The sequence below is a fragment of the Benincasa hispida genome, unplaced genomic scaffold (genome assembly GCF_027475165.1).
Source record: "Benincasa hispida cultivar pf3 unplaced genomic scaffold, pf3_genome.v1.1 HicScf521, whole genome shotgun sequence".
In the NCBI taxonomy this organism is placed as follows: Eukaryota; Viridiplantae; Streptophyta; class Magnoliopsida; order Cucurbitales; family Cucurbitaceae; genus Benincasa; species Benincasa hispida.
This window is the reverse complement of record NW_028326626.1, coordinates 32298-48087: the sequence shown is the minus strand read 5'-3', so window position 1 is coordinate 48087 and position 15790 is coordinate 32298. Positions and strand designations below refer to the sequence as shown.

At 35.7% G+C, this 15790-nt stretch overlaps 1 protein-coding gene across 1 annotated transcript; it reads right to left on the bottom strand.

The window, feature by feature from the left end:
• Nucleotides 1-535: 535 nt before the first annotated feature.
• Nucleotides 536-847, bottom strand: LOC150030150 (uncharacterized; the record flags this gene model as incomplete). The annotated part of the gene is made up of 1 exon (XM_090310024.1): nucleotides 536-847. A coding segment is annotated over exon 1 (312 nt), but the record flags the coding sequence as incomplete, so codon positions are not given.
• Nucleotides 848-15790: the final 14943 nt, after the last annotated feature.

The following is a 15790-nucleotide window of genomic DNA, read 5'->3' as shown; positions in this document are numbered from 1 at the left end:
TCCACCCCTTTAAATAAAATTTCGTCCTGCTTAATATTTGACATTTAATTTTCTATATGCATACAAATTTGGGTCGTTACATTCTTCCCCCCTTAAGAACTTTCGTCCTCGAAAGTTTCTTGGTTCTTAAAAAGATAAGGGTATTTGTCTTTCATCTCTTCTTCTCGTTCTCATGTAGCTTCTTCCACTTGCTGATTTTTTTTTTCCAGAGAACCTTCACTAAACTTATCTCCCGATTACGAAGCGACTTCTTCTCTCTTGCTAAGATGCAAACCGGAGTCTCCTCCTATTCCAAGTTTTCACTTATTTGTAGAGGTTCATAATTTACTACATGTGATATGTCAAACACATATTTTCGAAGAATCGATACATGGAAGACATTATGTATTGTAGAAAGTGTGGGTGGTAATGCCAATCTGTAAGCTACTTGGCCAATACGTTCTAATATTTCAAATGGTCCAATGAAACGAGGGCTAAGCTTGCCTTTTCGTCTAAAACGCATAATGCCCTTCATTGATGCTACCTTTAGAAATACGTGATCTCCTATTTTGAATTTCAGCTCTTTTCGATGGTTATCAGCATAATTCTTCTGTCTGCTTTGAGCTGTTCGCATTATTTCCCGAATTAGCTTAATTGACTCTGATGTTTGCTGCACCAATTCAAGTTCTAGTAGTGTTCGCTCCTCGACTTCATCACAATGTACAGGGGATCTGCATTTCTTTCCGTATAATGCTTCGAAGGGAGTCATACCAATTGTCGCCTGATAACTATTATTATAAGCAAATTCTATAAGATGTATCTGCGAATCCCATGCTCCAATAAAATCCAAAGTACATGCCCTCCACATGTCTTCTAGGATTTGATTAACTCGTTCTGTTTGGCCATCAGTTTGTGGGTGGAAGGCTGTGCTGAAATTTAGCTGTGTGCCCATTGCTTTCTGTAAACTTTTCCAGAACTTGGATACGAAACGAGGGTCTCGATCTGAAACAATTGATACTGGGATTCCATGTAACCGGATGACCTCTTTTAAGTACATTTGAGCTAGTGCTTCCATAGTGTGAGTAGTTTTGCATGGTAGGAAGTGGGCCGATTTGGTGAGTCGATCTACAATCACCCAAATCATGTTGTGGCCTTTAACAATTCTCGGGAGTCCTGAGATGAAGTCCATAGAAATATGTTCCCATTTCCATTCTGGAACATTTAGAGGCTGGAGGAGTCCTTGTGGTCGTTGCTGTAGAGCTTTCACCTGTTGACAAACCAAACATTTACTTACATAGTCGGCTATATCCTTTTTCATGTTACCCCACCAGTAATGTGCTTTCAAGTCTCGATACATTTTGGTACTCCCAGGATGTATTGAAAAGCGTGACTCATGAGCTTCCTTCAATAGTTCTTTCTTGATTTCTTCATTATCTGGTACACATAGTCGTCCACGATAGAGGAGTGCAGAGTCTGGGGCTGTAGAGAATTGATTGGTTTCTCCATTCTCTGATTGTCGTGGTTTGTTTAGGTATTTGTCTATTTGTTGTGCATCAATTATCCTTTGCCTTAATGCAGGTCTTGCAATTAACTGTGCTATTTGAGTTGTGAAGGTTTCTAGTATCAGTGAGATCTCAGCTCTTTCAAGATCATCTATTATGTGTTTGGAGATGGTACTTAGAGCTGCTGTATGTGCTGACTTTCTGCTAAGAGCATCAGCAACAATGTTAGCTTTTCCTGGATGATAGAGGATCTCACAGTCGTAGTCTTTGACTAATTCTAACCATCTTCGTTGTCTTAGAATCTCGCTCTCTCCAGCTTTCTTGCTGGTTTGGCTCTCGCTCTCGCTCCCGCTCCTGCTCCTGCTCTTTCCTACTATCTCCCTAAGAATCTCGCTTTCTTTACACTCGCTCTCTCCAATGTTCTCTCCAATCTCGCTAGTTTTCACGCGTGGTTGCCTTCACTGCTTGTGGATTCCACTTCCTTTTTTTAACTCTTTCAAATTTTAAGAGTATATGGGCATTCACCTCCAATTCTTCCAATGAGTAGTGTCCAAACAAAAGTTATCTACTGCCCGTTGTCTCCTGAATTAGCTAGCGCCCAACTTCCAATTAATCCTCCCTTATTCATTATTTTTGGATAATGAATAAATTTCCAATTAATCCAATAAATTTCCAATTTTCAATTTCCAATTATTCATTTTTTTCCTTCTAAATTTCCAACCCTTTAAATAAAATTTCGTCCTGCTTAATATTTGACATTTAATTTCCTGTATGCGTACAAATCTGGGTCGTTACATATCAGGATTGATGTTAAAAAAGAAAAACAGTTGTATAATTCAAAGTAGTCATTTTAAAAAAATTGGAGAAGTAAAAAAAACTAAGCAACCGAATGTTGTTTTGTAGTAGTATTCAAAACTATTTAGTTTTTGTCATTAAAGAATTTAAGGAAACAGGTTTCAACACTCCAAAATTTTTGTTAGATTGAATTGTTTAAAACATTTCGAAATATATTCATTGTTGGAATGTCTTGAATCTGTTATCTGGAACCTCAAACGATGTAGTTTGGAGGCTCGCTATTTGACATTATTTGGCATACTTAAATATTTAAGATTTATTTACAATTATGACCCTAGCATTCAGAGAACTGTACTATATAAACTCTCTAACCCTGGAATCGTCATCATTTTGTATTCTGTAACACTCACTATAATAAATAGAGGGGTTGGGCAAGAGAAACTTATTCATATCATCACCTAAATCTTGTGTTGAGAGCATATTTAGAGGGTTACATTTGAGGTATTAGGCTGTCATGTTGATTGTAGATTAAAAGAAACAAAGGTTGTGTTGGTGAGGCATTGAGTCAGTCGGACGCACAGCCAGCCCACACTCTATGCGCACGCCTTGCAGTGCTATGTCTATCCGCGTGCCTCACTCGACGCATCCCGTGCGCTAGCCCAGCGCAGTGCCCCCCCCCCCCCCCCCCATGCGACGCAATGCACATCCAGCGCAACACACGCCCAACGCATCAGCCCCCTGTGCGGCACAGCATGCCCACCCTGCCTATTGCCCAACGCCCAGCTGCCTACCACGGTCCAAATAACCTCTAAAGAGGCTAATTTTGGGATTTTTGCGAAATTGGAGTAGGGTAAGCTGGTATTTTCATTATATAATGGTATTTTGGCTATTTTGACATTATTTATTGATATAACAAGTATTAATTGAGGAATTTCCATTGATATGGAGGAATTCTCAGGAAGGTATTCTCAAGGTGATTTTAGTTGAAAAACTCACTTGCGGTGAGTGTTTACTTAGTTTTATGCGTTGATATGTGGATATTGCATATGTAAGTACAAAATGCATGCTTATGATGTTATGTTGTTTGCCATGATATTGTTTGTGAAATTTCTATGGAAACTGAGATTATACCCGAACTACATAAGTTAACATGCTTAATAAAAGGTGCTTGGCAGGAAAATATAGTCGGCCTCGGTCGGCGGAAAATAATAGTCGGTGATAATCGGCGAGAAATATAGTCAAGTTACCTAAGCATGGCTAAAGGGAAAACAATTGTCGATGTGCACATTAGCGAGAAAAGTGGTGAAAGTTTCCATAAAAAGTGGTTATGATTGATAATATGTCCATGATATGAACATGCCACGTATAACATGGAACTGGAGAGTGATGATTGAATGAAATTACACGTGATCATGCATAAATTATACTGAATTTGTGATTATGTGATTGACTTCCCAAAAATATGTTTTGCAAAGTGATTATTATTTTAAAAGCACCACTCACTGGGCTTAGTAGCTCACACTCTTCCAAATATTTTCTTATATCCCCCCAGGTAGCAAAGTGGAGCATTCAGGAAGGAGTCTACAAACCACCAAAACACCAGGACTTGGTAAATTCTCAGGGCACGGCTCGGATCATGTAATAAAGAATATAGGAAATTGAACTATGTGTATGATAGTTAGATAAATTATTGCAAACATGTTAAAGTCGTAATAGATAAGGGGGGAAATGTTAAATTGAAATATTATCTTGGAATACTACTGGTGTACCTTCACGCTCCCTTCCAAGTCTTGGGGCTAAGGCTAGGGAGGGGGGTGACAGTAAGCATATTGTTGTATTCACTTGCATTATTATGTATAATTTCTTAAAAATTTGCATCATGATATCTTCATAGAAACAAATTTAACATAATTTCATACATTCAAATTCTAATTCTAATAAAGAGCAAACTAAATAGCATTGGATCCAAAGTGACATAATTAAAACATAGATTATATATCATTGATCAAAAGTTTATGGTTTGCATGTTCAATCCCATATGTTGTTGAGCTCGGATAATAATAATTTTTAAATGTCAAAAATACTATTCATCATAAATAATTGTTAAATTAACTGCTCATATAGAAACATCTATTTAATGTAGCAATATTAATGTCTTTTGGGATCATTCATTGTTTCTTCCAATGAACTAGTTGTCGACCTTTATGGTGACACTAATTAATTTATCATTTTAAATATTGAAAGTTAACATTTTCTTTAATTTCATAGTTTTTAAATCTTTTTGAATCTAATATTAGAGCTTGCAAACTAAAAGCTACGCAGATATAATTCAATATATGACTTTGATAATGCACTTTTCATTTTTAATCATGATAAGCTTAAATTGTTATGATTGTAGATGAGGAGACAATCTGGTTCTTTATGAATTCACATATTTGATCAACTACATTTTGCTAATGTTTATTTCTTGCTATATGTTAGATGCATCTATGGATTCATGCAAGTTCAATTTCTCAACGCTTAAGCCAACATAATTATTTGGTAAAAGTTATTTTAGCTTGAATTATTCAAGAGAATAAGCAATAACCATTAAGTCAAAATGCTTGGTTCATCTAGAGATAGAGGCACTAGTATTTCATTACTTTCTGTGGTTAACGCATGCATCCTAGAGATAGGAATTTGTGTGGCATTCACATTGAGAAGTGTTGAATAGAAGTTAAGCTGAAGCCTAATGCATTAATGCATACTTTAATTATAAGCAAGAAAAGTTCATTTTCATCCACACCACATTCTCGCACATGTACATCTCACTTAGATCAATGCATACAGCAAACTTAGTGTAGATAAAAACTCATTTAGTATTTCATAGGATCTTTCTACATTAGCTACAACGTAAGCCGTGCGTTAGCTCTGATCGAAACCCTTGAGTTCGACCCTGGACTTACCAGGAACCTGATTTAGATTTATACTTGGATTCGATTCAGGAAAACTTGAACGCATAAAGAGGAGTGTGATACATCCCTGTACCCATTACTAATGCATCATCTACGCATATTTCACACTTCTTACACCCTATTTTCACACTTTTCTCACACAATACACTCCTAAGTTTGCAACCCGAGGAACACGAACACGCACTATTAGTGAAACATGTAAATCTGTGTGTTGATCTTCTCTATTCTTTTACATTTTTTGTATCCTTTACTTGTTGATTTAATAGTAACCGTCGACATAAACAAACTAACTTCAAACAAAATATAAACATTTCACGACCTTTGTAGCAACAAATAATTATGGTTGTAAGCATATTGTTGTATTCACTTGCATTATTATATATAATTTCTTAAAAATTTGCATCATGATATCTTCTTAGAAACAATTTAACAAAATTTCATACATTCAAACCCTAATCGATTAAAGAGTAAACTAAATCGAGTTGGATCCAAAGTGACATAATTAAAACATAAATTATATATCAACGATCAATACTTCAAGGTTTGCATGTTCAATCCCACATGTTGTTGAGCTCCGATAATAATTATATTTAAATGTCAAAAACACTATTCATCATAAATAATTGTTAAATTAACTATTCATATAGCAATGTTTTTTTTTAATGTATCAATACTAATGATTTTTGGGATCATTCATTGTTTATTCAAAAGAACTAGTTGTCGGCCTTTGTGGTGACACTAATTAAATTTTTATCATTTTAAATATTGAAAGTTAACATTTTCTTTAATTTCATAGTTTTTAAAATATTTTTGAATCTAATATTAGAGCTTGCAAACTAAAAGCTACAAAAATCTAATTCAATATATGACTTTGAGAATTCAGTTTTCATTTTTAATCATGATATGTTTAAATTGTTAGGATTGAAGATGAGGGAAATAAAGTTCTTAATGTGTAAACTGTAGATAGCGGGAACAACTTTGATGAAAAAAATATGATATCTAGATGTAAAATAGATAGAAAAAGATGTGTTTTTTGGAATGTTAGCTGTCCATTTCAAACAATTTTCCCCCTAATCTGTTTACTTCCAACAAATTCTGTAGATGCAATTGAAACTAAACTCTCCTATCAAAAGGCATCACAAAAGAATTACCTTCATATAAATATTGACATTTGACGTCTTTTATCAAAACAAGTCATTGTAGATGGAAGCAAATTATTTTGTACATTGACGTTCGTTATTATAAAAAAAAAAATGGTTATCTCCAAAGAGAACATGGTTGTTTTTATTGGTGTCCTTTTGTTAAGCATGAACTTTGTTGAAATTGCAACTGCAATTAGATCTATCAATCCTGGTCATCTTAAAGATGATGCCAATGTTGTATGCAATAAAGGAGTCCTATAGAACTACATGATGATGCTAATCAATATGCAAGAGGGAAGTATCCAATTGATCACTGCGTATCTCCTCATGATGGAAAAAATAGGATTCTGGACATGAAGTAACAAGTATCCTTGTTCACATCTCAAAAAAGATTCAAGAGGATAAAGATAATGTTCATACTCTACCATATATTGTTTAAATTTATTTCACAAGTTAATGAAAAATATTATTTTTACATTCCTTTTAAGAATTTTTGTCTAAAATATTCTAAGTGTTTTCTCACAAATGAAATAATGTTACAGAGGCTACTTTGGTAACATATTACTTTGAGCAATCCACTTGAAAATATAAGACTTATTAATATTATAATATTATCATACAAAAAAAAAAAAAGGAATAGAACATCAAATAATCTTTACCAAAAATTACACAGTACAATTAAAACAACTTGTGAATATTACCAAAAATATGAACAATGAAAATTTAAACTCAAGTCCATAAAATAATGAACCTAATTTAACTGAAAACCAAAATATGATCAATTAAGGTTGAAATCACGTCATAATTGATAAAATTTAAACTTACACACAAATGATTAGTGAAACTTGAAACTAAATCAACAAAATGATCAATTACATTTAAACTTATTGATCTAAAAACTAGTTTAAAATTCACTCAATTATCAATAATCAAGATCAAGAACCGCCGACAAGATAAACAAGAACTCCGGCCAAAACCAAATGGATTGATTAATTATTAACAAAAACTAAGAACATCAATCAAAATTCAAAGAAAGTTTGAAATCAATGAAAAATCCTCCAAGAATAGCCCTAAACTGGTTGTGAATTCCATCCCTAAAATCAGTAGGACTGAATTCCATCTTGCGAATTCTATGTCCCAAACTATCTACCCGGTCTTATCCTTCAAATGGGACACATATTGAGCAATGTTGCTGGGCTTACCCTCACCTATGCAGATCAAGGGACAATCCTAAAAAAACAAGAGTACATAGACAGGTCAGGATTCCTATCAAGTTATCTTGATCATCAAGAAATGAAATTAACCAGTGTTAACAGTAAACAGTGTTAATACGTAACAATGATTATTTCGTACTCAGTCTTACGTAATCTCATCGTGTAGAAAATCCCCGCTCACATGTCTCTACATGATCGAATTGATCACATAATTTATAACACTTTACAATATTTGTAATAATCATAAAGCGAACCGTATTCAATAGTATCTCCAGAAATAGGTACCTAACTTAATCCAAGTACTATAGACCATTTAGGCAATTTTACTTGAACTTGACCAAGTTTACATCTTCACATAAAGTCCAAGAATTGATTACAATAGCCAAGGGTCCATAGATTATTGGATTTAGAGTTATTAAACAATCAATTCATTTATATTTAACAACATTTTTCTGAATAAACTTCATATTTGTTTATTGTTTACAAGCTACGAGTTTTAGGACATATAACCCAACTAAAACAGGGATATAAATAACTAATGGTAGGTCTATAACAAAAAACCGAAAAAAATAGATAGGTATCACATCATCCTTTCTTCAGTAATTAAAAGAAAAAATAATGAAATTATTAGGAATGCTTCAAAATGCAAACCTCAAGCATAAATTGTTGCATTTACCTAAAATATTCTAAATGTTTTCTCATAAAAGAAATGAATGTTATAGAGGCTACTTTGGTAACATATTACTTCGATCAGACCACTCTAAAATATAAGACACAATAATACAATAATATTATTATACAAAAAATAATGGGAAAAGAAGATCAAATAATTTTTACCAAAAATTGCATAGTACGATTAAAGCAACATGTGAATATTACAAAAAATATGATCGATGAAAATTTAAACTCAAGTCTATAAAATAATGAACCTAATTTAACTTAATATGATCAATTAAGCTTGAATTCATGTCATAATTAATAAAATTTAAACTTATACACAAATAATTAGTGAAACTTGAATCTAAATCAACACAATGATCGATTACATTTAAACTTATTGATCTCAAAACTAGATTTAAATTCACTCAGTTATCATTAATCATGATTAAGAATCACCGACAAGATAATACAAAAACTCTGGCCAAAATCAAACGGATTGATTAATTAGTAACAAAAACTAAGAACATCAATCAAAATTCAATGAAAACTTGAAATAAATGAAAATTCCTCAAAGAATAACCCCAAAATGGGAGTGAATTCCATCCCTAAAATGGGTAGGAGTGGATTTCATCTTGCAAATTTTATGTCCCCAGCTATCTACACGGTCTTATCCTTGAAATGGGACCCACATTGAGCAGTGATACTGAGCTTACCCTCACTTATAGAGATCAAGGGACAAGCCCAAATAAACAAGAGTTCTACGTAGCCCAGGATTCATATCAAGTTATCTAGGTCATCATGAAGTGAAATTAATCCGTGTTAATAGTAAACGGTGTTAATGCGTAACAATAATTATTTTGTGGTCAGTCTTACACAATCCCATTGTGTAGAAATACCCCCTCCCCCCTCCCACATATCTGTACATGAACGAATTGATCCATCGTTGATGACACTTTACAACATTTGTAATAATCTTAAAACGAACCATATTCAATAGTATCTCTAGAAATAGGTACCCAACCTAATCCATGTACTATAGGCTGTTTAGGTTATTTTACTCAAACTTGATCAACTTTACGTCTTCACATAAAGTCCAAGTATTCATTACAATAGCCAAGGGTTTGTACTTTATCCATTTTCATTTAACAACATTTGTCTGAATAAACTTCATATTTGTTTATTTTTTACAAACTACGAGTTTTAGGACATATAACCCAACGAAAGGTTTTTAAAAATCTCAAATGATAGGTCTAGACCAAAAAAAAAACAAGGAAGGGGATAGGTATCACATAATCCTTTCGTTAGTAATTAAAAGAAAAACTAATGAAATAGTTAAGATTGGTGCAAAATGCAAACCTCAGGCATAAATTGTTGAATTCAAAAATTCAAGGGATGAAATACATGCAACTTAAACAAAACTACAAGGGCAAAAATGTAATTTTTCTCCTTGATTCATTAATAAAAGGGTGTGGTTTACATTCACATGATTATTTGTTTAAGATTTTCTAATTTATATAACCCTGTAAATTTAGAGGTAAATTGATTTTCTTTCTACTATTTACCTTATATGTTATACAAAATAAGACTTGAAGTTGATTTGTGTCCTCAATAGTTAAAGTTATAAATAATTGAAAATGAATTGACTTAAAGCCAACATGAAATCTCTTTCCAAGTACGTGATTGATAAAATTATTTTATACATATTAATTTTTTTTGAAGTACTTAAAGAAAATAATGCCAAAAAGAATCGTAAGAATTCTTATAAATTTAGGCATAGTAAAAAATTGAAAAAGGTATGTTATGCTAGAATTTCACGATTTATACGTATATCGCGGTCAAAGTTAAAAAAAAATGTTGTATAATTCAAAGTACTCATGTTAAAAAAAATTGGAGAAATAAAAAAACTGAGCTCCGAATGTTGTTTTGTAGTAGTGTTGCATTGGAAAAAAGGAGAGGAAAATGAATATGCAACTTATGTTATGCGTTGACCTCCATGCGTCGAGGGTCATGCATTGGACTAGAAAATATACAACATGTGTTTAAGCATGTATGTGATGATCATACGTTCTTGCCACAAGTTTTCTCGCTTTCTCGCCAAGTACAACGAGAACGCAAGTTTCTCGAGATGATCCGAGGGACTTGTAACTCAATGTTATTTGTGAAGTAATGCGTTTGAGGCAAGGAAGAAAAGTAAAAAAAATAAAAGTTAAAGGATTATGCACTACTCCTACTCCTAACTAAATAGATTGAGCAATGGAAGTTTAAGTATGAGAATTGATAGAGATACAGCAATCATTAACACATAATAATGTTCATACTGTTAGGTTGCCCGAGTAATCCCGGCTCGCCACACTAACGCATCGTGCACGTCTCAATGTTTAGCCATATGCTTATATCTCTATAATGCATGGTTGCATCGAGCATAAGATCGTGCCTATCTCTAGGAACAATGCATAATTTTTCTTAGTGTGTTCCACTACTCACCCTCTCAGGCTATTAGTTGCGGCTAATCAGCTCATAGACAAACATTGCAACAACCCATAGACAAGCATTTCTATAGCTTCATACTAGGCGAAGAGGATTAACTCACTGTACTTGCACAACGCACATGTCTCAGTGGGTTGTTGCATGCGTCCTATCTCTAGGCTACATGATTGAGTATGCGACCACCTTTAATAACTAAACGATGAAGGTAAACGATGACAAAGATGAAGAAGATGAAGAAGATGGCATTGAAGGAATTAAGATATGCATTGATTACAAAATGTATTAATGTCTTAAGCCAAAATGTAATACCATATAGAGACAAGAGGAGAAATGGAAGGCTAGATGAAAACTATCTCTTGCTTTTCAACTGAAATGCATCAAGGCTGCTGATGGCGCCATGGATGGATGATGGAGAAGTCTCTCTCGAGCTCTATCTCCGGCAAAAACTCCGGTCGTCACTCGGAATGGGTTGTGGAGGTGAAGAATCCTCAAAGAAAATGTCACGACCCTCTCACATATTTCATTTCTTACCTAAGAGGAGGTGTGATGCTAATAGATGCTACTCTTTCATGAAAACTACTGACATTACCTTTCTAGTTTCCTTTTTAACATTATTTACTACAACAGCGGAAAAAAATCTTAATGGAACAAATGGTTACACATGCTTTATTTAGGAAACGAGATTACAAATTTAAATTACATTTACCAGTGTGGCACTACCCGACTACAAATCTCTTTTAGTACTATTTCTAAACTTGTGGTAGACCTTGACCAACTTTGCAACCTGGACTCTTCTGCTACGTGCGAGAAAAAAAAAACGAAAAACAAACCATGACCTTTATAAAGCTCAGTGAGTGGAATCATATATACAAGTCTTTTTCAGATCATCAACATTCTATCACGAGGTTCCTATGCAAACGTCCATCATTCCACGAAGCTTTTCACAAACCTACCTACACACACGGTAGATAGTTAACATTTCACATCTAAAAATATTCGTTAACCTATGTACACATAGTTCTCTCATTCATGGGCTCAGAATCTAGGTTCGTCGGTCATCTGACCATCCTATTCAAGGTTTTCTGTCCCACAAGCTTAGGAACTAGACCCCTTGGTCATCTGACCATCCTGTAAGGATTTATTTTGGACTCAGGTTCTAGGTCCATAGACCCCCTGACCATCCCAACCTCATATTCATCTCATAATGTAAACTACAACATATTAATTCTAAATATGCTTAAAAGAGTAAAAGAAGAAACCACTCACAGTGACCTGCTGAGATTTCTTTTTCCTCTCAGTTCACCCAGTTTCCATTACTCTTCTATTGGACCCTATTTCAGATTTCACTTTAAGGTTATATTACTCACTCTTCTGGGCCTTGTCTCAAGACATTTTCTTCTTCAAAAATGTGTGAGAATGTCTTAACTAGTGTACCTTAGAGTTTTGCCTTGAAATTTCTTGGCAATAGTTTGGAGTCTCGAGTTCACTCCACCTGGCCCGACTGTTTCTCCACTGATGAGAACCTCTCATTTTTCCTTGGATTTGACAGCTTTAGAGTTAGAATTTCATCACAGCAGCCTTCACACTAAATCTACATTCAATTTAGAAACTTTTGGTTAAAATCACCTGATTCGCACGAGTAGTCTGAAATAACTTCTCGTTTGAACTTAGCCTAGGCGTATGTCGGTACTCTGATTTCCTTCAGTTCCTCTGTTCAGGCTTTTCGTCCGATCAACACTTCTTTTCCTCCGTTCAACACACAAATGTCTCTTACTTCCTTCTTTCTCAGTGACCTTATGAACTTAAATTTTTTGTAGGTTAAAGTGAAGCGTTCTACTCCTTTTGTAGGCATCTCACCCTTCTTCTTTACCCGACACCTCCTCCTTTGATCACATCTAGGTGTATTCCTCTCATTCTGCCAATGCCTAGCCTCATTCACCTCCTATTTGATATGTTTTCTTCATGCATCGAACTCACTTTGCTTGAATATTTATTTGTCCAATTCCTACTATCTCTGTTTCGGACTTCTGTCAGTAAATCCATTTGTCCTGACCAGCTCACCAATCTTGCGTAACGCAGTCCTTAGCACCGCTCTATCGTTTAGTTCCAACATCTAACGTTTAGCTCCAACAGCCCATCGTGTAGCTCAATCATTTAGTAAACGATCTCGGTCTCAACGATCTTGTTCTCAACGATATCGCTCTCAACGGTCTCGCTCTCAATGATCTCGGGTATAGCCTATCGCTTAGCTACTACGCACATCGTTTACCTCAATCGTTTAGCACTAACGTCTTATTGTCCAACGCATCCACTAATCGCTTAGTGTCATCACCCAATGCCTACGTCTATCGCTCAATGCCCATCCTTAGTCTTCGCCTATCGTGTAGCATGTCTGTTCATCGCCTAGTGCTGCACGACTATGTAGCGCCATCATGTATTCCATCGCTTAGCGCCCCTGCATCGCTTAACGCTTAACGTTATTGTCTCGTGCTATCATCTAGCGCTACTGTCCAGCTTCTACGCTTATCGTCTAGCGCTTACACTAATCGTGTAGTACTTTGCCTATAGTATAGCCCGATCGTCTAGTGCATCACTTCTCATCGTTTAACTCCGTGCACATCTTTAGGATTGTCTAGCGCATCGCTTAGCTTCGTGCATTGCTATACAATTGCCTACCTTATCGTTTAGCTCCCCGCATTGCTACACAATCGTCCAATGCCCACCTACACAATCGCCTACCACATCGTGTAGCACCGCTCACTTACTAGACGATCATCTACCTCATCGTGTAGCACTACTCATTTGCTACATGATCGTCTACTTCATCGTGTAGTACTACTCATTTGCTACACGAGCGCCTACCTCACCCTTGCGTTTAACCCCTCGCTTTCTCTACTCTTGCTCACACGTTCAACGCATGGTCGACTCATGCAATGTCTCGGCCAATCATGCGTTCAATTTCACAAATTCACAAATGATTGTCCTTGACTTAGTTCTATTTTATGCGTTTAATGCCAAACGCCTGGTTCCTTGTTAACCTTAAACTTAGTCAAATTTCCATTAGTTCAATTCTAAACTTTTTGAAGAAAATTGCGTTCAACACCTAGAGTTTCTTCCATTTTAGTATAGGGTTTCATACCTAGTCAGATTCTCCTAATTATTAGCTTAAACAGAGAAATAAGAATGCAGGTTAGAAAATCTCGCTCATGCTCTCATCTGTGATCACAAACATCCGCCCTGAGACAGAAGCTCGGATGCCTTGAAGTGAAGGTCCAAGGTGCTATTTATAGAGCTTAAATGCCGACAACGTTCATGGTTGTGTTCTGCCTCACTGCTACCTTTGTCGCGGTATGGGCAATGTCAACATCATGTTATTTTGTTGATACTCCCAAGGTATGCGTTCGAGCTTATTTCTCCTGAGTTGCCTACGCATTCCATCTACCTTGTGAGCAGTCTTTTATCACGATTATCACTCTGTGGATGCAACATTCCATGCTGCGAACTAATCTTTATGACAATCAAATCATGCGGTCAACCTTGCGGCCGTCTGGGATCGACATATGCGATCAATTCCTGTAATATCTGCAAAAATGGACACTTTGACGCAGAATAATGCATGGTATAGGGTTAGTGAGGATTTTTGGTGCTGATTGACACAAGCTCACTTTTCACATGAATTCCTAGTATTATCAATGCATATTCTGCTTATTAGCCCTCATATAAGTAAAAGGCTACAATAGCTTGTATTTTTACGAGCTATCAAGTAGTATTCAAAACTATCTACTTTTTGTCATTTAAGAATTTAAGAAAAAAAGTTTCAACACTCCAAAATTTGTGTTGCAATGATTTATTAAAAACATTTCCAAATATATTGATTGTTAGAATGTCTTGAATATGTTATCTGACGCTTCCAACGATGTAGTTCGGGGGCTCGCTATTTAACATTATTTGGCATAATTAGTTATTTGTGGTTTATTTACGGTTATGACCCTAGCATTTAGAGAACTGTACTATATAAACTCTCTAACCCTGGAGTCGCCATCATGTGTAACACTCACTCATATAAAAGTGCCCTCTACTTTCTAGATGTAGCTAACAGCACTATTAGTGAAATATGTGAATCTATGTGTTGATCTTCAGGTGGCTTTGGAATTACCAAAAACACACAAGTAATCTGGGAGAACACTTCGTCCTAAGTTGATGCTACTTCTAGACTTCACTGTTTGGCAGCATCTCTTCCTCTTGGAACTTCTTGACCAACGCATGGTCTTGATACCAACATATGGCCTTCATGATCAACGCATGGTCTCCTCCAAATCTACCTTCACACTCTCTTCCTTACGTCTTTTAAAGAGGATTTCAAGTTATGAGAAGAGACATCTTGTGGTGGTATTTATAGGCTAAAGGAACCGATCCTTCTCATCTTTACTAAGCCTCAATGCAAGACACCGCCTACTTTGGAGTGTTTGCACCACGCTTTGCCACCACCTTCTTTCTTTCCATTCACCTACTCTAATGCCACTCACCTACTTGACTTATCTCCTTCATGCATATGACTTCCTTTGCATGAAACTTTATTCGTCCAGCTCCTACTAACTCAAGTTAAATCACCTCTTGGTATAGCCATTTGTTCGGGTGAACTCAGCCTTGCATAACACAAGCCTCAATACCGCTCCATCGTTTAGTCCATTGTGTAGCTCCTGCACAATATCGCTTAGCTCCATCGTCCAATGAATATCTCGTTGTTGCTTAACATTCAGCCCTCTCACTGTAATCATCTAGTGCCTATGTCCATCGCATAGCATCTACGCTCCATCACATAGCTCAATCGTTTAGTAAACTTTCACTCTCAACGATCTCACTGACGCTTATTCATAGTGCATAGCCTATCGCATAGTTTCTACGCCTATTGTTTAGTTCCATCGTGTAGCGCTGACGCCTTATCATCTAACGCATCATGCCCATCGTGTAATGCCATTGCCCAATGTCTGCATCTATCACGCAACGCCCATTGTCCGACACTCTATCTATCGTGTAGCACTCACGTTCATCATGTA